This window comes from Protomyctophum bolini (genome assembly GCF_963924005.1).
Source record: "Protomyctophum bolini genome assembly, chromosome: 5".
In the NCBI taxonomy this organism is placed as follows: domain Eukaryota; kingdom Metazoa; phylum Chordata; class Actinopteri; order Myctophiformes; family Myctophidae; genus Protomyctophum; species Protomyctophum bolini.
The window spans coordinates 29,504,590-29,529,634 of record NC_137866.1 but is presented as its reverse complement, the minus strand read 5'-3'; the positions used below and the strand labels follow the sequence as shown (position 1 = coordinate 29,529,634).

General features: G+C 42.9%; 1 protein-coding gene across 1 annotated transcript; it reads right to left on the bottom strand.

Moving 5' to 3' along the window:
- LOC308316047 (YTH domain-containing family protein 1-like) lies at positions 1-21,737 on the bottom strand. The gene is made up of 7 exons (XM_080764393.1): positions 20,986-21,737; positions 19,521-19,545; positions 11,090-11,169; positions 8,766-10,145; positions 5,690-6,202; positions 4,535-4,579; positions 1-1,064 (listed from the first exon to the last, which is right to left on the bottom strand). Exons 1-7 carry the CDS (start codon positions 21,010-21,012, stop codon positions 1,038-1,040), a joined length of 2,097 nt encoding a protein of 698 aa, XP_080620519.1. The 5' UTR covers positions 21,013-21,737; the 3' UTR covers positions 1-1,037.
- Between the last annotated feature and the right edge of the window lie 3,308 nt (positions 21,738-25,045).

Sequence of the window (25,045 nt, the reverse complement as noted above, 5' to 3'; positions counted from 1 at the left end):
GGGAGGGGGAGGGGGGGTGCGGGAGAATCCTCCAAAGACCAAACCCTGTTGGCACTGTCATAATAATAATAATCTTCTGGAAAAGCATGGCAATGTCGCCCCCCAGTGGTCAAACGGGGGCCGGACAACGTTTTTTAAAGTTCCTGATTGTACTGAAATATAAAGTGGCAGATTTTTTTTTCCTTCTTCTTTAATGTCTTTCCTCCCATTGGTGCAGTCAGTCAAACCCTGATTCGTTTGGAGAGGAGGGGCGGGACAGAGGGGCGGTCTGAGGGGTACTGAACTTAACCCATTTTAGGACAAAAAAATGAAGTCTTCTAAATCCTAAAGGTTTTCTGAAAAACCTATGTTTCTATGTCAGTGGTGCTCAAACCTTTTTCCATGTCAAGGACCCCCAGAATTATCTGCATTTTGCCGCGGACCCCCCCCCCCCATCTGAAAATATGTTGTTCCAGGGACTGAACCTCCCCCAGAAGCAAAGATTTGAGTTAAAAACATTCGCTGTGAAAGAATATATATATTCAAAGATTTGCGCCAACATTTTCAACGATTTTTCGAGAAAAAAAAGCAGATATACAAGTTCGTAGCACGGCACTCGGGGGACCCGCTACGAGCTTTGTAGATCTGCATTTTTTTCAATAGCTAAAGTATAACATAATGCTTTAAAACACCTGAATGGGTTAAAACAGTGTTGGTTGTTGGGAGTTTACGGGGAAAAAGAATACGTGAGCGTTGTTATCCCTGAAGTGAGGTGGTGGTGGTGGTGGTGGTGGGGGGGGACACGTAGAAGGGCAAGAAAAAAAGAAAGCACGAAGAAGTCTGGACGACGACGACGACGATGATGGCGGCAGAGATTTTTTCACCAGGATTAAATAGGAAATGAAAAATAACAACAAAAAAAGGGCTTGGTTGGTTGGTTATTATTCATATTTCTTTTTCCGTCTCTCTTGTTTTGTATTTTCTTTAAATCAAAAGTTCTAGTGTGACTGTGGTGTAACTGTTGTTGATCAAAGCCAAGGGGATAATAAATGTCTTCTTTATTGTTTATTCCTGTTTTGGCGCTCCTGTAAAAAAAGAAAAGTGAGAAGACAACAGGTGAATATTAATTAAGACAATGCACACAATTTACAATGTAGGCATTTAGCAGAAGGCTCTTAACCCATTTAAACCTGACGTCGAAAAAAGATCTACATTGACACGTTGTGAGCTTGTAGACTGGCCATTTTAACTATTCAAAATATGTTTAGCAAAATAGTCAAACAAAAAAAGGCAAAGAAATTTAGGGATAAGGGGTTTAGCAGTGACGAAAATGGAGCCCTTAGACCGCATTTATTGATAAATTATGATAAAATTCACGGCAGCATTTTTCCCTGTTCAGCTCTTATTTTGAAGAGCAAAAAATCTAGACGGGATGTTATGATCTTATGTTGGGGTGTGTTACGATGCTACATCGTTCCATGTTTTCCGCGGGTGCTGCTTTAACATGATGCAGTAGGATCGCATTGTCGGCTCTGGGCCGTGGCATAAACCTTGTTTTGACCAAAAATGCCATCATGGACAAGGAATAGGAGATACAGGCGGTTGAAAGAAACATAGAATGGGTGATTATGGCCACGATGATCTTAATGGTGCTATCCTGTGTTATTGACAGCACCAGCTATAGCAACCCAATGCCAACGTGAGTAGCATTATGACTAGCTCAATCGAAAGCAGTATAAAAGCCCAATATAGGGCTATGGCAATGGCGATAAGCGTAACATTGATTAATTGCCTTTAATTGACGTCGAATAATGGCAATGGCGCGAAGTTCCTACATGGAGTTGGGAAACTAGCTCTGTATTATCATATATCATCATATATCATATTATAGACAAGATTGTCTATAATATGGTATTTAAATGTAAATTTGTCATCAAGCCATATTCCATGGTACTTGTATTCAGCAACCCTTTCTATGTTAGATCCATTCAAGGAAGTAATAAGTGTGTGCAAATGTGTACATTCTCAAGGTCCAGAGTGTGCAGAACGGAACCAAATGGACCCATAAGGGTCCATTTGGTTCCGTTCCGCACTCTCAGGGAATGCACACGCATATTAAGACACACCAACAGACAGACATGCGGACGCGGTGGAACATGCGCTGCTCCCGTGCTTGTGGTTAGGGTTCGGTTAGGCAGTGTTGTTTTTGTGGACTAAAACTAAGACGAAAAATGTTCGTCGACTACCTTTTTTCACTGACAAAAACTAAAATAGAAACTAAATGAAAACTAAGCTATGATGACTAAAACGAAGACTAAATATACTGACAATTTTGTCAACAAATATAAACTAGACTAAAATGTTAGGAAGGGACTAGTGGACAGGAGATGGAGTATAAAGCCCAACACACACCGGCTCCGTCCGACGCGTTGCCGCGCGGCGCTGCCTAGAAAATAGAAGTGGTTCTATCGGTGCGCCAGGCGACGCGGCGCCACGCGGCGGACGGAGCCGGGGTGTGATAGGTTCATTGAAAATAATGGAGGCGGCTGTTTTGACGCACGGCGGTCGCAGACGGTGTGTGAGGGGCTTGAGTCATTTTAGACTTGGTTGCATGCTGAAAAGTAATGACACCGTCGTCACTTGCTGAAAATAGCCGATCAACAAGCCCACAACGCGTCACAGGCTTGTAGATGGTCTATTTTCAGCAAAATACATTTTGTTCGACTAAATCAACTGTAGATTTAGTCGACTAAAATCTTATGATATTTAGTAGACTAAAACTAGAATAACACAAAAACATTCTAAAATGTCTAAAATGTAAGAGACTAGGACTAAAACTTTAGAAATAAATTGCTGCCAAAAACAAGACTGCGGTTAGGGCAGGGCAGCGGTGCCCAAAAGGTAGATTACAGTAGATCACAAAGGCTGTGCAGGTAGACCACATGACATGCCCCTAAAATATATTTTATAGATAGATATAATTTAAATATTTAAAAATAAACATTTTTGGCATTTGCCACTTGAATTAACCCATTTAGACCCGAGGACGATTCTACAAATGTCTAACTCCTGACTGTTTTCTGAAAAACCTAGGTTTTCTATGTCAGTGGTTATCAAATATTTTCATAACAAAGAACTGGAATATGTTGTTCCAGGAACCCCTCAGAAGCAAAGATTTTAGTTAAAAACGTTCGCTCTGAAAGAATATATTCAAAGATTTGCGCCACATTTTAACAATTCTTCAAAAATAGCAGACTTACAAGCTCATAGCGCGGCACTCGCTTGTAGATCTGCTATTTTTCAATAGCTAAAGTATAACATAATGCTTAAAACACCAAAAGGGGTTCCCGCCCAAAATGGGTTAAGTTGACTTGATTGACATCAAAAAGGGTCTGTCGGCTCAAACCCACAATGCAATACTGTGTTTTTGGTGGTGGATCAGGGGTAGAGTGGCCGGATGGTAACCGCAAGGTTGCCAGTTCGAATCCTGTGGGCTCCCCCCAGAGTTAGTGTCGAAGTGTCCTTGAGAAAGACTCTGAACCCCTAATTGCTCCTGGTTGTGTGTGTGTGAATGGGTGAATGTAATGCTATGTAAAGCGCCTTGGATAAAGGCACTATATAAATGCACCATTTATATATTTTTTATTTTCACATCCGAGACGCCCCCTCACCCACCTGTTCATAATAGCATTTCCATGCTAATGTGTTTCTAAACGTGTTATATTCACTGTTATATTGGCTTTATTCTTTGTAATAGTTTTTTCTAAAAAAGTTGTCCTTTTCTTGTCCATCCGTCCGTCCCCCCACACATGTAAAGCGTCTTTGAGTGTCATGAAAAGCGCTATAAGTCCCAGATATTATTATTATTAGTAGCATTACAAAGTCATAAGAAAACCCTTCAAATTCCATTTGATTCCCCCCCTCAATTTCCCATTCGAAGTGAGTTTGTCTTACATGTAACACCATCGCTGAGAATTCTAAAGCCCCCTCAGATACATTTGAACTGTTTTCAGCAATGGGTGTTTTCTTTTGAGCTGTCAGGTAATTTTGAAAGTAGCTCTCAAGTTAAAAAAAAGGTCTGGTCACACATTAGGGTTTGAGGTATAGGTTGGTATAGGTTAGGTTAGGATTAGTTTAGGGTTTGAGGTATAAGTTGGTATAGGTTAGGATTAGTTTAGGGTTTGAGGTATAAATTGGTATAGGTTAGGATTAGTTTAGGGTTTGAGGTATAGGTTGTCGGTCTAATGACAGTCGGACCAACAGTATGTCTAAACTAAAGCCTGTACCCCAATCTCAGAGTTACAGACCTGTAAGGGTCCCTTTGGAGGGTCGCTCTGTGGACTCTCACTTTGAGAGAAACATTACAATAATATAGCCTGATTATCGGCTGGATCCAGGCTAACAATAATAGGCATCAGGCAGGTACGTGATGTATGACCATGATCAATAAACATTGTTTAACACATTGCTTTAAATATAGGAATCATTTAAGGAACCATAATTTATATGGAATGCTCAAAGACACTGAAGTTAGTGAAGAAAAAGGCTCTTTTACCTGATCCAACCGAGAGCGGGTCGGGATGGGGGCAGGCTCGAAGGTCTGTCGACGGGACGGGACAGGGTCCGGTGGGTTTGGGGGCAGAAAGACAATAATAAGACCACTCAGATTCTTCACTTCAAAAGACCCCTCCCCCAGTTTACCATTGCATTAGGGCCACAACTCTGAGAGTGTGCATTTGTACGCGCACATGTTTCTATGTCAGTCGTTCTCAATCATTTTCATGTCAAGGATCCCCAATATTATATGTAATTGTCCGCCGACTCCCATCTGAAAATATGTTGTTTTAGGGACCCTCCAGAAGCAAAGATTTGAGTTAAAAACGTTCGCTGTGAAAGTATAGCTCGTAGCTATGAGCTTGTAGGTCTGCTATTTTTCAATAGCTAAAGTATAAAATAATGCTTAAAACACCAAAAGTGGTTCCCGCCCAAAATGTGGCCGTTACAAAATAAAGTGGCGCCTGAGCCCCAAGTAGCCCTGCTCCATTGTGGCTCAGACAGTGTTGTTTTTGTCGACTAAAACTAAGTCGTCGAACTAAATGTTCGTCGACGATCTTTTTTCATTGATGAAGCTATGATGACTAAAACTAAGACTAGATATATACTGACAATTTAGTTGACGAATAAAAACTAGACTAAAATGTTACGAAGGGACTAGTGGACAAGAGATCCAGTCATTTTTTCACTAAGTTGCATGCTGAAAATAGCTGATCTACATTTGTTGTGAATCCCCCGTTGATGATGTCACTGGTAGGCGGGTTTTTAACAGAGTGAGTAGAGACAGAAATCAGCTTCAAATAATCGGATATTAAATATCGGTCATAATTTCATGACATGATTGCGTCCTCTCTCAATTTAGTGAGTCTTAAGGCTCTGATTCATAGTCTGGATTTTCACTGACAAAAACTAAATGGATATTAAATGAAAACTAAGCTACGATGACTAAGACTAAATTGGATAACTAAAAAAGGGACTAGTGGACAAGAGTATATCTGAGTCATCTTACACTTATAAACTAAATAAACTGTAGATTTAGTCGACCAAAACTAGACTAACACTAACATTCCAGGTGACTAAAACTAAATTAAAGTTTTATTCCAAAAAGACTAAAATTTGTAAACATTTGTTGCAAACCCCCCCCCAAACAACCCACCTTGCGTACTTCATCCTCCTCCTCCTGCCTCTTCTCGTAGTGGGAGAAGTCGTCGAAGATGGACGTGGTGTGCTTGTAGGCGGCGATGATCTTCAGCACCAGCTTGGCCTTCTCCAGCGGCACCTCCTGCGTGTCCCGCGAGTTGGTCACCGGCTTGTTGTCGTTGTTCTCCAGGCGGATGTGCCGCAGCTGGCTGTTGGGCACGTCCTTGACGAAGAGCCACGCCACGTCGAACTTGCCCTTCCACTTGTCCTGCGCCCAGACGCCGGCGCTGGCGCCGTAGTCCACCGGCGAGCGCATCTCCGCCACGCCGCAGAAGTGGCCCGAGCCGTTGACGGAGAAGAGCAGGTAGACGGGGCCCTTGGCGGCCAGCGAGCGGAAGGCCTGGTCGAGGCGCTTGTTGCCGTGCTCCGTGCTGCACCAGATGGAGTACTTGATGGAGCGGTGGATGTCGTCCTCGCTGTACGACTTGATGATGAACACACGGCCGTTCTTCAGGTTCCACTCAAACTCCTGGGGGGAGGCAAAGCAATTATCCATTAACCCATTTAGACCCCGGGGACGTTTCTACAAAATGCCTGGGCCAGGCTACCCGCCCCTCTAGACCAGAAAGCACGCTGGCTGGGCCAGGCTACCCGCCCCTCTAGACCAGAAAGCACGCTGGCTGGCCCAGGCTACCCGCCCCTCTAGACCAGAAAGCACGCTGGCTGGGCCAGGCTACCCGCCCCTCTAGACCAGAAAGCACGCTGGCTGGCCCAGGCTACCCGCCCCTCTAGACCAGAAAGCACGCTGGCTGGGCCAGGCTACCCGCCCCTCTAGACCAGAAAGCACGCTGGCTGGGCCAGGCTACCCGCCCCTCTAGACCAGAAAGCACGCTGGCTGGGCCAGGCTAGCCTCTCAGACCCAAAACTAAAGAATATTTGGTTGTCGTCGGATAGGATTTTGTCCACAATTCCATGCTGTATTGATGTTGGTACCATTTAGGAGAGATAACAGGCAAACGTTGATCAAAAATAACAATTCTTCTACATTCTATATTTGTGTAGACTTCTTGTAAATTAAGTAAAGCAAACTCCTTGTGGGGTACAAGGAACAAAGCAAGATAAAATCTCAAGACAAAATGTAAAGAGACAAAAAGAAAATCAACCAGGTGCTCGATGAAGATGCAACAATTATAATGTAAAGTAGGGCTGGTGCTTCAAGGATCGGTGGGACTGGAATACTAAAGAATAGGCGGCAATCCGAGCACTCAAAAAGGTTAAATATGGAGTGCCAGAATTTTTGTATTTTTCTAGTTTTCCATGTGTCTATGAGGTGACAGCACTTCATTAAGACACCCTGGAGTCGTTATGTGCAATGGTGTATTAAATTTGTATTTTGGGTTTCTTCCTGGAGGCTGAACCCTTGATAGTCAATTTGAGTCAAACGGGCCAATGAAATAAACTAATATAGTGACATCACACTTATGCATGTCCGCATAAAAACAACATTTTAACAAATAATATAATTATACCTCCTTATATAAAGACCTGAAGATCATGTTTTAGGGTGGAATAAAATCACGGCACTCCATCTTTAAAAAATAGGAAAAGGTCGATAAAAACAATGTACTTTATTTAGAAAAGTTAAAATAAGCATGTTTCGACGTCTTCATCAGGGCAACTTGTATGAATCATACTTGCCCCAAGAAGACTCGAAAACATGTTGGCTTATTTTAAATAAGCCAACACGTTTTCTAAATAAAGTACATTTGTGACCAGATTTGACTCCGAGCCTGCCATCGCGTAACCTCCAGCTTTTCACCAGAGGAGAAAACTCCAAAATGAGTCAATAGCTCATGCAGGCAGACTCTTGTCTGAAATAAGTGGCAGAGCTGTAAATCAATGTAAATATGAAATAAGTGCTTAAACATGTAGCTCGGTGTAATGTTAGAGACCACAGAAGTTAACCTTTCAAGCCTGTTTTCTCAACTTGCTGTTTTCTCTATAAGCCACAACTAGAAAACTGGTGGGTCAAACTGAACAACCAATGTCAATTTGAAGCTATGATTCCCTGCTTTCATATGACAACGCCAATTCAAAAAATATCCAATGACAGTCCCTCAGTCAAATTTGTCCACATTTATTTGTATCCCGGTGGTGAGCAGCATGCTTTCACAGACCACACTCTTGGTTATGGAATCCAAAGGACTGGAATCCGTCTGTGGCGACTGAGAACCATGGGGGGTAGGGCGGCAAACATTATCAGACATGTAAGAGATATATCGTAAATCGGTTAAAATCGATTCAAACTGGTGACAATTTAAATCGCTATTGGAATTAGTATGCAAACAGCAGAGAGCACATAAAAAAGCTGTCAAGGTAGCAAATGACCCCTCTCATCCACTCTGCAGGGAGTTTTAAGATAGCAAATGACCCCTCTCATCCACTCTGCAGGGAGTTTTAAGATAGAAAATGACCCCTCTCATCCACTCTGCAGGGAGTTTTAAGATAGCAAATGACCCCTCTCATCCACTCTGCAGGGAGTTTTTTTATAGCAAATCACCCCTCTCATCCACTCTGCAGGGAGTTTTAAGATAGCACATCACCCCTCTCATCCACTCTGCAGGGAGTTAGCAAATGACCCCTCTCATCCACTCTGCAGGGAGTTGGCAAATGACCCCTCTCATCCACTCTGCAGGGAGTTGGCAAATGACCCCTCTCATCCACTCAGCAGGGAGTTCCAACTACTTCCCTCTGGTAGATACCAAAAGCTAACCGTAAACATCATTCCTAATGCCATTAAGGCACTAAATGATACCAATGCATCGCTAGATTCGTTTTTCTAATGTAATTGCCACTGTTGTCATGAAAATAATTGTGTAAGTGTTGTTACTATTGTTCTTGTTGCAGTTTGATTTTTTACTGTTGTTGAGACTGCAGACAAATTTCCACACGTGGCCAATAAATGAAACTAACTAACTGAAAAGGAGAAGAAAATAGAGGACCTTTGTAAGAAAATGGACAAAAAAAAGATACCATTTGATACTGTTGATTGATTATAATTCATTACAGACGTCATGGTTACCGTCCCATACCTTGGGGTTGTAGCTGTGGTTGGCACGCAGCTTGTCCAGCACGGGGTGGGACTCCCCGCCGGGGCCCATGGGGGGTCCTCCTCCTCCTCCCCCACCCATGGGGGGTCCTCCTCCGTTCCCGGTGGCTCCTCCTCCTCCCCCCACCATGCCCATCATGCTCTCCATGCCCCCCGGCTGGTAGTTGTTGTTGCGGTTGCGCGGGGCCACCCAGCGCGTCTGGGGCGGCGGCTGGCTGTGGTTCTGGTACGGCTGCTGCAGTGGCTGTTGGTGAGGAGGGGGCTGGTGGTGGTGCTGCTGCTGCTGCTGGTGGTGGTGCTGCTGGTGGTGGTGGTGGTGGTGGGGGGGGCCCTGCAGGGCCATCTGGGGCTGCATCTGGGGGGGCTGGGCGTGGGCGTGGCCCTGCTGCTGCATGGGCAGCCCGTGGGGCATGCCCAGCGCCTGCTGCTGCCCCCCGGGGCTGTTGCTGCCCCCCCCCAGCGAGCCGCTCTTGTCCCAGGTGCCAATGTTCATGTTGTGTTTGATGGGAGGCGGCGGCAGGCCCGGCATGATGCCACCGCCGGGCATCATGCCCCCGGGCTTCACCTTGGCCTTGTTGTTGTTGTTGCTGATCTGCTGGGGCTTGGCGGGCTTGGAGGCGATGGCCGCCCACGACGTGGGCTTGTTGTTGGGCATGATGGGGGGCATGCCGATGGGGGTGGCGCCGTTGTTGCCGCCGCCGAGGGGGGCCACGCCCCCCAGGTGGGTGGTCACGGCGGTGGCGGTGTGGTGGTGGTGGTGGTGGTGCCCACCGCCGCCGCCTCCCACCGCCTTGCCGGAGCCGCCGCCCTGCTGTCCCCCCACCGCCACCACGTCCCCCCCTCCCCCTCCGATCTTCAGGCCCACCATGCCCTGGTCCAGGCTGTTCATGCCGGGCGCCTTGTTGACCAGTGTGTCGCTGGCGCCGTGGAAGCCCGTCTGCCCGTCGGGGGGCAGCAGCGTGCCCCCCAGGGAGCTGGGCGGGTAGCTGTAGCTGCCCCCGTACGCCGCAGAGCTCTGCTGGGTCTGCTGCTGCTGCTGGCCCTGCTGGGAGCCCTGCGGCGGCCCGCTGCTGGCGGCGGCGGCACCCCAGGCCGAGAAGGCCGGGTTCTCGGGGAAAAAGTTAAAGCGGTGCGCCGGCTGGTAGATGCTGCTGCCCAGGGGGCCTCCCGGCTGGCCGAACACAGTGGTGTCCGGCAGGAAGTGGTGGTCTCCATTGCTCAGGGCTCCGTAAGGGGTGAGGTAGGGGATGGGCGGGTCGCCCCCGGTGGACCAGGGAGCCTCGCTCAGAGGGTAGGGGAAGCCGATGGAGGGGGCGTAGTAGCTGGACAGGTAGGGGTCGGTCATGGACTGGTAGCTGTTGTTCTGGGAGAAAAGAAAACACCACGGGATGCAGTGATGTAAATAGGGTTTTCCCAGGATGCAGGGATGGTCTTTTAGATGAGTCCCAGGGACATTTTATGAGTCCCACTTCAACGATGTTAGGAATCATATTTTGCCATTTTTACAAATTGCAGCATTTAACTCCCATTTCATTTCATGGTTATAATGTGGTTATATTCATGTAGAAAACAGAAGAAGAAATTATTATTATAACTTCAACCTAAATAAACTAGAATAAAACAACAGTACAGTAGTACAGTAGTACACCACGGGATGGAGTCGAGGATGAGTCGTTTACGGGTTTGAGCTAAGAGCACGCTAATCGCTGTCTGAATCGACTTAAATCATTATAATAATAATAATACAATATATTTATATAGCACCTTTCATGTCATAAAATGCAGCGCAAAGTGATTTTACTGGGCAAGAAAGAGCATGCAGGGCAAACACACAAACGTAAAGTAGGCAGCATTGGCTTTTACAAAATATAAGTTGACGATTAATTGTCACGCAACTAATTGCAATTGACGATTGAATTGTGTTTTGTATTGAACAATTAGTATTTCTGTTTGCCATTTAGGTTTTGTAATCAGATTGCACAGATATGACAAATAACTTAAACATACAAAGAAATCACCGACACATAGTCATAATTTCTTTCCAAAACAAAATAGCATACAGCATAGCATAGTCTACAAGCTTACAACACGTCACGAAGTGACATGTTGTAAGCCTGTAGATCTATTTCTGCTATTTTGAAAAATGTATATGGACATTTTTCAACATGGAAACAATTAATTGTGCAAACATAATTGCAAATTATCTCAAATAATTGCAATTAGACGATTATGAAATAATTGTGAGAGGCCTAGTCGTCGTGTTTCAAATAAAGAATGATTTAATGGTGGATGTAAACCTGCGTTTACCTGAGTTGATTGACCGGTGAGGTACGGTTCAAAGTCGTTGTCGTGGACAGTCTCTTTCTGATGCAGCGAACCATTTTGCACTGAAAGAAAAACACAACACTAAAAATCAATATATTAAAATTATAGAGGGCCTTCGTCATGATATAAGCAATAACTGAAGCTATTATAGGAAGACTGGTTGCACTATATATGGAAAGCCTTAACAATTGATTTGGTCAGCTCAAACACTGTTTAAAATATATGAACCCGAGGAAGGCAACCGCGAATGGATGTCAACAGTTATTACATACATGATTAGATTGGTTAACTCATTTAGACCTGGGGACGATTCTACAAATGTCTTCTAAATCGAGTTTTCTGAAAAGTCGTTCCCAAACATTTTCATGTCAAGGAGCCCCAGAAATGAAATGAAAATTGCCCGCCGAGCCCCATCTGAAAATATGTTGTTCCAGGGACCCCTCCAGAAGCAAAGATTTGAGTTAAAAAAATGTTTGCTATGAAAGAATATATTCAAACATTTGGGCCACATTTTCACAACATAGCAGACCTACAAGCTCCTAAGCTTGTAGATCTGCTATGTTTCAATAGCTAAAGTACAACATAATGCTTAAAACACCAAAAGGGGTTCCCGCCCAAAATTAACTTGCATATGAATACATACACATTCTCACACCAGGTACTAGTTCAGAGCAAGAGCGAAAAGTGCAGCTTGTTTTGGGACCATTTCAACCAAGATAAGGACAATGGTGACTACTTGAAAATACAAGATTAGCACAGGCAACAATTCAGAGCCAGGGACAAAAGCATGTTATTTCTGAGAAACATGGCCAAGTAAAACAAAGTGGAGATCTCTACTTCCCCACTCATGGAAATAATGAATCAATACACTAGAAAGTGACATTAAAGCCACTATAAGCAATACTATGTCATCAACGTTGTAATGAACTTTTTTTTGGTATTCAGTCAGCCAGCAATGGGTAGAACGCTCCCAAAAAACTGACTGTGACACATCTAGGGACCGCAATCTGCATTCAAAGATGTTCCTAGAAGCTTTGTCATTGGTTGGAAAAATTGGTCGCAATGACAAAACCAATCAGGAAGTAGACCAGCTTCTAGGAACCTCTTTGAATGCAGATTGCAGCCCCTAGATGTGTCACAGAGACAAAAAGTGTTTGGGAGCGTTCTACCCATTGCTGGCTGTCTGAATACCAAAAAAGTTCATTAAAATGTTGACATATTATTGCTTATAGCAGCTTTAACAGCCTCTGTGATCTCACTGTCCATTTCCCCAGACTGGCTACCATGCATAGATATAGCCCTATATCTTGCGCTACCCCTTACCCCTAAACGTATTTGCCATTTTTTACTATTTTAAAACATTTTAAAACAGTACAAATAGCCGATCTACAAGCTAACAACGTGTCGATGTAGTGTTCATTACAGTGTTCATTAAATGTTTTAAAATAGTAAAGAAATGCCAAATAAGTTTATGGATAAGGGGTGGCGCAAGATGGAGCCCTTAATCTAATATATCTATGCCTTTATCTGTCACATGGTGAGGGTTATATATGTATATATAATATATCTATGCCTTTATATGTCACATGGTGAGGGTTATATATGTATATATAATATATCTATGCCTTTATCTGTCACATGGTGAGGGTTATATATGTATATATAATATATCTATGCCTTTATCTGTCACATGGTGAGGGTTATATATGTATATATAATATATCTATGCCTTTATCTGTCACATGGTGAGGGTTATATATGTTCATATGTATATGTTTATCTTCTGTCACATGGTGAGGGTTATATATGCCTGACTTTTACTTGTGAATCACACTCCATCAACTGACGTCCGTCACGTTGGATTCCTAAAGGCCTATTCATACTCCATTTTTAGGTGATATTCAGTTGGTCAGCTGTGGCGAGTGTGCGTCAACGGAGAGCTTTGATCCATGCACCACGACTCAACTCCAGAGGAGTCATTTTAAGCCATTTTGAACTGATATCAGATTCTAAAAATGTCTTCTACATCCTGACAGTTTTCTGAAAAAGCTATGTTTCTATGGCAGTCGTTCTTCGATTTTTCAAAAATAGCAGACCTACAAGCTCGTAGCGCGCCACTCGGCTATTTTTCAATAGCTAAAGCATAGCATAATCCTAACACCAAAAGGGGTTCCCGCCCAAAATGGGTTAAGCCATTCAGGACGGGAACCCCTGGTGGTGTTTTAACCCATTTAGACCCGACGTCGAAATAAATAAAAAAAAGTCTTCTAAATCCTGACAGTTTTCTGAAATACCTATGTTTCTAGGCCCATATCACTTCTATATTTCATGTCAAGGACTCCAATAATTATATGTAATTGGCCGCCGACCCCCATCTTAAAATATGTTGTTTCAGGGGCAACCACAGAAGCAAAGATTTGAGTTAAAATCGATCGCTCTGAAAGAATATTCCAAGGTTTGTGCCCCATTTTCACGATTAAAAAAAAATAGCAGACCTACAAGTTCATAGCGCGGCACCGAGTGCCACGCTATGAGCTTGTAGATCTGCTATTTTTCAACAGCTAAAGCATAACATGATGCTTAAAACACCAAAAGGGGTTCCCTCCCAGAATGGGTTAAATCTCTCGGACCGTGAGAGGCCATGCTGCCACGGGTCCCTTTGCATAGCCAGTTTGTCATCCTCCACAAATAAACTGATGGACAGCCACCCCGCCAGGCCCTTGAAGAATGGCCTCCTAGAACCTGGAAGTGATTCAGACTACAGTAGAGCAGTGGTAACTTCTCAAACCTATTTTTGGCTCCGGTCTCCCCTGTGAATAACTTCAATCCATGACGGAATCACATTCAGACACGTCGTGCACACACTTAGGCACCATTAAATGATCAAAATAAGAACATTATAATGGTGTGTTATGAAAAATATAATGTGCCACGGACAGGTCACCATGTCTGGACATATGGATGACCCCTGGTCACGGCACCCACTTTGGGAAACGCTGGACCAGAGCCATGCTGTCGTCCTGCCAAGGCCTGCGAGGTCGACCTGACTCGAGACCAGGCCAGTCAGTCAATCAGTCTGTCGGTCTGTCTGTCTGTCAGCCAGTGTGCCGTTGCTCTGACAGGCCGCCGTAACCGTAAGCAAAGCAAACCACAGCTCAACACGTCACGCTCCTACGATTAAGAGGCCACTGATAACGACATTATCATCCACACAGATCAGCGTCCGCTGGCAAGCTGCACGGGTCTGCGGTTTGTTCAACTGGGAGGGTGTGTGTGTTGTGTGTGCGGGCGTGTCTGTGTGTGTGTGTGTGTGTGTGTGTGTGTGTGTATGTACATCTGAGGGGGAAGAGAGAGTGACACATTTCAAAACACCCCCCCGTCCGTCTCATGTTCCAAGTCATAAATCATCAAATCGCATTTCTCTCACAGACGACAGCGGTGTGTGGGGACTCGGGATAGTCGATCAATATTATACACGGGCAGTGCTACACCATTCTTGCTCAAATGTGAATGTCGATTTTCTTTTTCCTCCACAAGAATTGAGATCACTATTCTCACACGATCATGAAAATATTTATTGTGTTTAACAATCTTCAACAACCTAAAACATGAACCTTGGTTGAAAAAAATAACACTTTAACAAAAGACCAAATGGGACACCATTTGGTTTAACGTTACACTCTCAAAGAGTTAAAGATCTAAATAAGGGTCCATTTGGTTACCAACTCTCCATCATTTAGCTGCATGGGGACCACCTGGAACCCCCTCAAGGACCACTGGTGGAGAACCACTTGTTTAAGATGATTGCACTGCTCTTGATTTTTAAGTAAAGAAAACAATAAGTCTACAAAACATATTTATTTTTCAAAAATTGAAATAAAAACAAACAGTTAACGTCGTAAACTTGTAGATCGGCTATGTTCAGCAAAGGTAAAATCAGTCATTACGACTGCATCAAAGTACATCAAAGTACCCGCCAAAATACATTTTAGTCGACTAAATCACCTGTAGATTTAGTCGACTAAAACTAGACTAACACAAAAAAATTCCAGGTGACAAAAATGTGACTGAATGAAAACTATTCAAGAGACGACGACAAAAACTAAAAACTAAATTTGCTGCCAAAAACAACACTGCTTGTGGATGCCCTCCCCTGGCTCAAAAGCAGCCGAGGTTGACCAATGACCATGCACATGAACCCATACCGTACCTATCCCATAGTCATGTCACAGACAAATAGGCCAGAACATTTAGATCTATTTGCTCATCTTGTAGAAGCATCAGGTATACGGTCGCCACTAAAACATCTCGCCCCTCGATCTTTCCGCCGACCTCATGCCGACTGCTTGGTGCCGCGGTTCTTGTATTCTTTATTTAGTTTTACTGAGAATAAGGTTAGAAGTAAGTTTAGGGTTAGGCATAGTTTTACTGGGTATAAGTGTAGGTATTGGGTTAGGTTTTGACATAGTTTTACTGAGGTTAAGGTTAGGAATAAGGTTAGGTTTAACTGTTTAAGCATACTTTACTTAGGTTACTTAAGGAATACCAGGCAGCGCTGTTCCGGGGCGAGTTAGGGGCGACTCGTTTGGTATTCCTTGTAGATAGGCTATATAATATCAGCAAAGATAAATATATGTCGTGATGTGGTGGAATACTGTACAGAACCCCAAAAGATAAATATATGTCGTGATGTGGTGGAATACTGTACAGAACCCCAAAAGATAAATATATGTCGTGATGTGGTGGAATACTGTACAGAACCCCAAAAGATAAATATATGTCGTGATGTGGTGGAATGCTGTACAGAACCCCAAAAGATAAATATATGTCGTGATGTGGTGGAATACTGTACAGAACCCCAAAAGATAAATATATGTCGTGATGTGGTGGAATACTGTACAGAACCCCAAAAGATAAATATATGTCGTGATGTGGTGGAATGCTGTACAGAACCCCAAAAGATAAATATATGTCGTGATCTGGTGGAATGCTGTACAGAACCCCAAAGGGAGTTCCCGTCCACCAGGGTGTCCTCCCGCCCCGAAATGGGTTAACCCATTTTGGGCGGGAATCCCTTTTGGTGTTTCCAGCATTGTTATACTTTAGCTATTGAAAAATAGCAGATCTACAAGAAAAATCGTGAAAATGTGCCTCAAATCTTTGAATATATATTCTTTGAGTTTCAGTTTTAACTCAAATCTTTGCTTCTGGAGGGTCCCTGGAACAACATATTTTCAGATGGGGGTCGGCGGCATATTGCATATAATTGTTGGGGTCCTTGAAATGAAATATTGAGAACCAATGATATAGAAACATGAGGTTTTTCAGAGAAATTATATCTCTATATATATATATTCATTATTAATTTCGACGTCAGGCCTAAATGGGTTAAAAAAATTCAGTCTCTTATTATATCCTCCATTATATTATATAACATAGGTTTCCTTCATTCCAAATTAAGCATTTTGGAAAAGACAGGAAGAGTAGCCTGGTTAGGTTCCCCATCAAGGTGCTAACCTGCTGTGGGCAGAATGTACCACCCAGTGACTAGTGTTTTAACCTGCTGTGGGCAGAATGTACCACCCAGTGACTAGTGTTTTAACCTGCTGTGGCCAGAATGTACCACCCAGTGACTAGTGTTAGGTTCACATCCTTTAACCTGCTGTGGGCAGAATGTACCACCCAGTGACTAGTGTTAGGTTCTTATCCTTTAACCTGCTGTGGGAAGAATGTACCACCCAGTGACTAGTGTTAGATTCACATCGTTTAACCTGCTGTGGGCAGAATGTACCACCCAGTGACTAGTGTTAGGTTCACACCCTTTAACATGCTGTGGGCAGAATGTACCACCCAGTGACTAGTGTTAGATTCACATCGTTTAACCTGCTGTGGGCAGAATGTACCACCCAGTGACTAGTGTTAGGTTCACATCCTTTAACCTGCTGTGGGCAGAATGTACCACCCAGTGACTAGTGTTAGGTTCACATCCTTTAACCTGCTGTGGGCAGAATGTACCACCCAGTGACTAGTGGTAGGTTCACATCCTTTAACCTGCTGTGGGCAGAATGTACCACCCTGTGACTAGTGTTAGGTTCACATCCTTTAACCTGCTGTGGGCAGAATGTACCACCCAGTGACTAGTGTTAGGTTCACATCCTTTAACCTGCTGTGGGCAGAATGTACCACCCTGTGACTAGTGGTAGGTTCACATCCTTTAACCTGCTGTGGGCAGAATGTACCACCCAGTGACTAGTGGTAGGTTCACATCCTTTCCCTTCTGCGGATCACTGGTGTTTTGGCAGCAAATTTAGATTTTAGTTTTAGTCATAATCTCTTGAATAGTTTTCATTTCGTTTTAGCCACCTGGAATGTCTTAGTGTTAAGTCTAGTTTCAGTCGACTAAATATAATAGGATTTTTGTCGACTAAATTTACAGTTGATTTAATCGACTAAAATGTGTTTTGGCGGTTCTTGGTGTCGTCATAATGACTGTTTTTGCTGAAAATAGCCGATCTACAAGCTCACAACGAGCTTGTAGATCGGCTATTCTCAGCATGCAACCAAGAGTAAAATGACTTATACTGGATCTCTTCCCTTCTCTGTGTAAACAGGCAAACCGGTGTATCCGCAAAACGTATGACATCATGGCTCACGTTGGCTCACAGCGCATAGCAGTATGTTTATTAAATTAATGCAGAGCCATATATGATATAATGGAGTCTATCTCGCCTACAAAGCGCTGCTCGTCAGCGATGGTGAATGCAAAACCATGATGTAAATAAAAAGCCTTGTGATAGGCGGCAGCCGCGGCAGCAGCGTTTATGTAGCCTAATGTATTATAAAACATATAACCATCCCGTGGCGCGCTCTGGGCTGCCTGTCACTGAGCGACGGCCACAACCACGTTGTGTTCTGGAATCATTCGAAACCCCAATAGGGTTGCGTGAAGGAGTTCTTCTTCTTGTACGTGGGTGACTGGTCTATTTGGCAGCCCGTTACCGCCACCTAGTGACATTATAGCATTTTCATAAAGTGTGCGTCTTGTGTAAAGGGTCAATACAAATTCAGAACGCAACAGGACTTTGCCGTTTTATCTGGAGATGGTCGCCGTGTAAAAGAGGCCTTAGTCGACGAAATCAACACTTGCTGCGGATCAACCATCAGCATGGATGGATTTAGTGCTGCACGATTCAACGAGGGGGGAAATATTCAGACACCTATATGTGATTTAATTCCTAAATTTGAGCAAGAATGGTGCAGCACTAGTTGGCTTGTCCAATTCATTTTAGTTACAAGAGAGAGACTTTAAGAGAGGTTTAAGTCGAGCACTTTGATGTTGTCCATTTAAAGCCACAGTAGTTATGGCTCCAGGTGCCACATTTTGAATGCAGTAATGTTCAGCAACTACAGACTAAAGACAGAAAATATTTTCATGGGAGAAAAAATTATCGTCTGAGAATCTTGATCTCAATTCTTGTGGAGGAAAATAGACATTCACATTTGAGCGAGAATCGGGGGAAGGCTGTGAAAGAATATATATTCAAAGAATATAATAGCTCTGCTATTTTTCAATAGCTAAAGCATAACAATGCTTAAAAGTTAAACACAAAAAGGGGTTCGAGTCCAGATTGGGTTAAATAGTCAAACGGTAAACAATGCAGCCATTTGTCCCGAAGTAACCTGGGGTCCACCTATGCTTTCCATGGCATAGGCAGCTCCCAGCAGGATGTGCCGTGAGAATCTAGGCGCAGCTGCGCGACATGAGACTAATTCATTAGAGCAACAGAGAGAGAGAGGAATGTATACGTGTGTGTGTACAGGTGTGCGTCAATTTAATAAAGGTAAAGACGATCAGAAATCAGCAGAGCGATCGACGTTTGCGCTACTATATGCCGAATTGAAGTGGACTCTGTCCCAGACTTTTTTTTCTTTCTCCCTAGAAATAAAAACGTCTGGGTTTCCGAGGCTAGTCCCCAAGTGACTACAAAAGATTGCTATTTGTTAAACATAAATTTAATATAATTTGTATATATGTGACATAGCTCTGTTTACACAATGCTTCACCCCCTCCAACTGTACATACTTTCCCCATTTTCAACTGATCGACACTTAAATTGTGAACACCACCTCAACCTACTAGTCTGTTTTTCCTCTTTTCCCCCTCCCCCTTTATGATGAATTCCTGTTCTGTTCTTTGGCTATATAGAAGTGTATGTACGTCTCTAAATGTTTTGATGAATTGAACAAGGTGGACCCTCTTGTAAACAAGCTGTAATGCTTTATTGGGTCGTCCAATCACAGTTAACAGTCTTTGTATTGAGTTGTGCTTGAAATGTATACTGTAATTCTGCAAACTGTTAATAAATATTTCAATCAATCAATGTTTTATTATGCCCTGTTGTAGTAAACTTACCTTTAGATGCTTGTCCCTTTGATCTCTGAAGCATCATCCACCACGTTAGACCAACCATGCAAGAAGAGAGAGGGGGAAAAAACACATCAGACGTCATGGTCAGTTCCAGTTTAAAAACTAGATTCCAATCTACAGGTCTGTCTGTCTGTCTGTCTGCAATCACAGCTCACCCAGCCTAAACAACAAACCACTACTTCCTGGATAGAGAGACATTACAATAACACGTACAGTCTACGGGGAGAGAGAGAGAGAGGCATAAACAGTAAACTAAAAGAATATCCATTCACATTGCATATAGGCTAGTTTTAATTTAACTTAGGCTAATAATAATCAAGCAACGTTGGCCTAAATAGCTTAATTTGATGTATTGATTGAATAGTTTATGAGACAGAAATGTAAAAAACATTAACAGTACTACTACCAGTAACAGGGCCCTATGCAATCAATTCACAGTCATGATTATAAACAGCAGTATTACTAGTCTGAGCTTATTGTCTTATATAAAATAAAAGGCTTTCCATCTACCAAAGGTAACCCAGTAGCCACCCTCCTATCCTACCACACACTAGAAGCTACAAGCATACACATAATCCACTCTTAGGTCAGCTTGCTTGTGAATCCAATGATGACTATTTCTATGCATCTGATGCATTATTACCATGAGTTGTTCTTGCATTTACTGTAAATCGCTCTGGATTAAGAGCGTCTGATAAATGCCTACATTGTAAATTGTTAACATAGCAGGGCAGAAAGACAGACAGACGCCATGGGACGTCTTTTTCTAAATGCATTACTGTGTGTGTGTGTGTGTGTGTGTGTGTGTGTGTGTGTGTGTGTGTGTCTTTCCAGGTATTAATCAAAGCCTTTCAAGCCTCTCTGGAAGAAGTGACCACTATAGTCCAGTCTTCCAGAGATAATATTATAAGTGTGATCTCAACACCAACACCCCTCAGAGGACTGCCAAACAACCCCGATAGACGGATGTTTCGTCAATGATCACCACAAACCTATATATAACGTTAAACCTCCTGAATCTGATGTCTTCTTTTAGCTTTGCTGCTAACCCTGAGAAGATTTTTTTTTTTAATCAACCCTGCTAACTAACTATCTAACGTCGGCTGTGGCTAAAGCTAAGTTAAATACCTTTAAAACAAACAACCTCCCTGGCCTTAAACATTCAAGACTCTCATTGATGTGTTTTTTTGCATTTATTTTGTATCGATTCTGACATTTTCAAATCAATCATAGATTGAAAATGTCAGAATCGATTACAAAGAAATAAATTGAAAAAACACACATCTACGAGAGTCTTACAATCTTAGGCTAAAACAACCTCCCCCCAAGAAATACACACCGCCCTGGATATTATAAACCCCAACCGTTAGCCAAGTTAGCTTAGCATTCAAAGCTAGCTTCAAAGCTAACCCTCCAGTCCAGAGAGCCGGCCGTCCTTTAGTTCCCCTACCTGAGGGTCAATGCTTGTGGCAGACATAATTCATGAAGCAAGTCCCTGGATGAAGTCTTTCTCACAGAAGCCAAGAAGATATAGATGGTGACCTGTCCCAAAAAGCTTGTAGGGAGGGGGGAGCCCAAAGTTCACCACACACAACACACACACACGCACACACACACACACAGTTCCCTGCTAGCCGCGTATCACAGTTAGCTTCGTGGCTAAAGCTAAAAGGCTAGTTAGTTAGCTCTGTGGGGGGCTAGCTTTAGTAGCTAACAGTTAGCTCAGCTGTCTGTCCGTCTGTGTGTTTATTTCCCCCAACAACTTTAGTTCCCACAGTTTGTTTTTTGTAGTCCAAATCCGGAGGTCCTTTCCCCCCACGGAATACACTTTATTTCCACGTTTTTAGATGTCGACCACCGTCCAGTCCAACCAGATGGAACCTATGGATGGAACTCTCTCTCTCTCTCTCTGGATCGTGTTGTATTGCTTAATAAGAAATGTCCTCCTCTAGTCCACACACGGTTTGTTGTTTGCCTTTCGGGGTTGTGCTCTTTTAATTATTTCCTTGTTCCCCCCCCCCAGGTCCAAATATATATTTATATAAGAGAGAAGAGATGTCTTCTTCTTCTTTCTCCTCCGTGTCGGTAGAAGCAAAGATCCAGCAGATATCTGTTGTGGTGGTTCTTCTGGCCTGGTCTAAAAAAACTGAACTCACTTCCACTCACTTCCCCAATGGCTGCCTAGCTGCTGCTAGCCTGCTACCTCTCTGCTCTGTCTGTCCGCTTCCATCCGGGATCACACACACACACACACAGGGTGGGAAAAAAGTACTTTTACTTAACTCTTAACACCCTAAAGCTACCAATACTGCAATATTGAGATACGCAGATATAAGTAAAAGTTGATTGATTGATTGATTACCAACAGTAAAAAAAAATTACTACTCATTGTGTAGTGTCTTATTTAAAAAGCCGATCTACAATCTCACAATGCGTCGCACTCTCGCGACACATTGTGAGCTTGTAGATCTGCTATTTTCAAATATCTGAAATGTATAGTGGTATAGTGTGTTTTGTAATAATAATCAAAATCTACAAAGTAGCCTAACTCAAGTGTTCTAATATTATAATTGTAATGGAGTAAAAAGTACAATATTTGCCTGAGATTGATTGATTGATTGATTGATTGATTGGTTGATTTATTGATTGATTGATTGAAGTATATTGATTTATTAACATTATGCAGAATAGGTACATTTCAAGCACAACTCAATTATTTTCCCGACGACACGACACCACATAAAGCATTAGGCTACACACTTGTTTACAATAGGGTCCACCATTTTAAATTCATCAGAACATTTTGAGACACTTCTACACTTTCTACACTAAATATACAGTTATGGGAAAACAGGGTGGACTCAGATTTTTTATTTATTTACGGGGGCCAGTTTCAAATTGCAGCCGTCCGGTTCCCTTTGAGAGCAGTAGGAGATGTAGGTAGGCCTATGGTACATGTATAGTGGAGTGGAAGTATATACAATTGGAAATACTAAAAGTACCTGGCCCGGCCGGCTGGCTTCAGGGACGTGCACACATAGACATCAAAGGGGGCTTCAGCCCCTGCCCCCTTTACCCGTCTGTAAAACAACTGCCCTTTCGAGACCACGAATGCCCTTTTACCCGTCTGTAAAACAACTGCCCTTTCCAGACCACGAATGCAGCCTTATACTTATATGGTGAAAGAAATGCAAATGCCACTCCTTTCCTTTCCATGCCATACCGGAAGGCAGCATTCAGGAGGATTGCCTTTGTTTTCCTGAAGACTTAAACACAATATTTTTGCAAATAAACGAATTTGTTTATAAATCCATGTCGTTACACACCGCATCTCCACTAGCTAAAGAGTGCTAGTTGTGCCCCGAAAATATAGCTGATATACAATTAAGCTCTCTACGTGTTGCAGCGCGACACGTTGTGAGCTTGTAACACTCATGCACGTCCCTGGCTGGGGAAGCCGTCTGGGCACCTGTGCTGGTAATCCAGCTTTACAGCATGTTGCGGGTTCGAGTCCCACTCCGACAACCTGTGTGCTGTGTGTCACCCCCCCCCCCCCCATCTCTCTCCCCATTTCCTGTTCATCTATCAATAAAAAAGGCAAAAAGCCTCAAAATGGTACTTCAGTAAATGTAGGCTACTTAGTTACTTTCCACCACTGTAGTCTGAAAACCCTGCACCTTTTCAGACTCCATCATGGACCGTAGCACTTGTCCTAGCCCCTTAGATGTAGCACTATATGTAGACTTAATAGATAGCATTTTATACAGACTTGGCATGTTACGTAAACCGCACTAGAATTGCATTTTATGTAGTCATAGCACTTTATCTATAGTATATGTGTAGTATAGTTTATAATATGTAGTTCCATAGATATATTCCACTGTTACGTCTTAGGTATATGCATGTTTCACGATAACTACTTTTTATGTATGTGATGTATTGCCATGCTTTTTTGTTCTTGCTTAATGTAAATCGCTCTGGAAGAGCGTCTGACAAATGCCTAAATTGTAAATTAGGCTAATTGTACTGGATCCGGCACACACTGCTCCGAGCACACTTGGCCACCAGGGAGCGTCAACACGTATAGTACCAAAGAAAGATAATTGAAAATAATTTGGGGACCCACTGGTCACGAGTCACGACCCACTGGTTGAGAACCCCTGGACTAGAGGAAAACATTTCTACACTCCATTTCTACACTCTCAGAGTTAAATTAACAGTGATGTTTCAATAGACGTTGGGTTCCCAGTCTCCAGAGATAGAAATGCCATTAAATGGGGGTCTGTGGCCTGTTGCATATCACACTGGGGGTCCTTGAAATGAAAATGGTTGGAAATCCTCTAACGGGATTTCAGCCCCTGCCCCTCTAACACTCTCCCTGCAACCTCTGGGTTGGGGTGACACTTGGAGATTGCCTGAAATATGCTAGTGGTCCAGATTCAGTGACAAAAAAAACGTGTCGCGCTGCGTTGAGAGTTTGTAGATCTGCTATTTTTGCTATTCTTGTCCAGAAGTGTCCTCTTATGGGATTGCAGCCCCTGCCTCTCTAACACTCTGTGTACATCCCTATAAGCAGTGCACCCATTGAGCCAGCAGGCTGCAGGCTTGTTGTTTGACACTGCTGGAAGGTACATTTACTTTACTGTAGCCACTAGCCACTACTTTAAGTACAAATTTCAATAATTTTACTTATCCACTATAAATGACAAATATTATACTTATATACTATACACTTGATTGGAAATGTGATTATTATCCACTTCAGCCCTGTAGGCCTATATATATTTTGGTTATTTGAAAATACAAGCTCACAATATGTCGTGTCGTGTGTTGTGACTGAGATTGTAGATCTGCTATTTTCAAAAGATCTTTTTATACATGTTAGGCCTATTGAAAACTGGTGAAATGAGACATTCTGCATAATGAGTATTTTTCTATTTTTGGTACATTATGATGCCAATACTTTTACTCAAGTACATTTTGAATTCCAGACTATTATACATGTCACATAACACATTTTAGTCACCTGGACGGAATGTTTTAGTGTAAGTCTAGTTTTAGTCAACTAAATATTATAAGATTTTAGTCGACTAAATCTACAGTTGATTTAGTCGACTAACACAGTCATGACGACTTGATGCCGTCGTGACTGTTTTTAAACTTGCTGAAAATAGCAGATCTACAAGCTACGAGCTATTTTCAGCATGCAACTAATTATAAAATGACTTGTGTCTTGTACATATAGCCTACTCTACTGGATCTCTTGTCCACTAGTCCCTTTCTAACATTTTTGTCTAGTTTTTATTTGTTGACCAAATTGTCAGTAGGCCTATACGTATAGTCTCATATAGTTTTAGCCATCATTAGTTTTTATTTAGTTTCCTGCATGTCGTTTTCGTCACAGGAATTATTTTAATGCGTAGCCAATACGAGCCTTAATTCGTCAGTGAAAAAAAGTTAGTCGACGAACATTTTTCGTCTTATAGTTTTAGTCGACGGAATCAACACTG

Coding starts and splice junctions, on each gene's coding strand:
- LOC308316047 (XM_080764393.1), bottom strand. CDS start 21,012: ATGTCTGCCACAAGCATTGACCCTCAG. Junction 10,146..11,089: donor TCACCGGTCAATCAACTCAG/GTAAACGCAGGT, acceptor CTTTTCTCCCAG/AACAACAGCTACCAGTCCAT. Junction 1,065..4,534: donor CCCGCTCTCGGTTGGATCAG/GTAAAAGAGCCT, acceptor CTTTTTTTACAG/GAGCGCCAAAACAGGAATAA.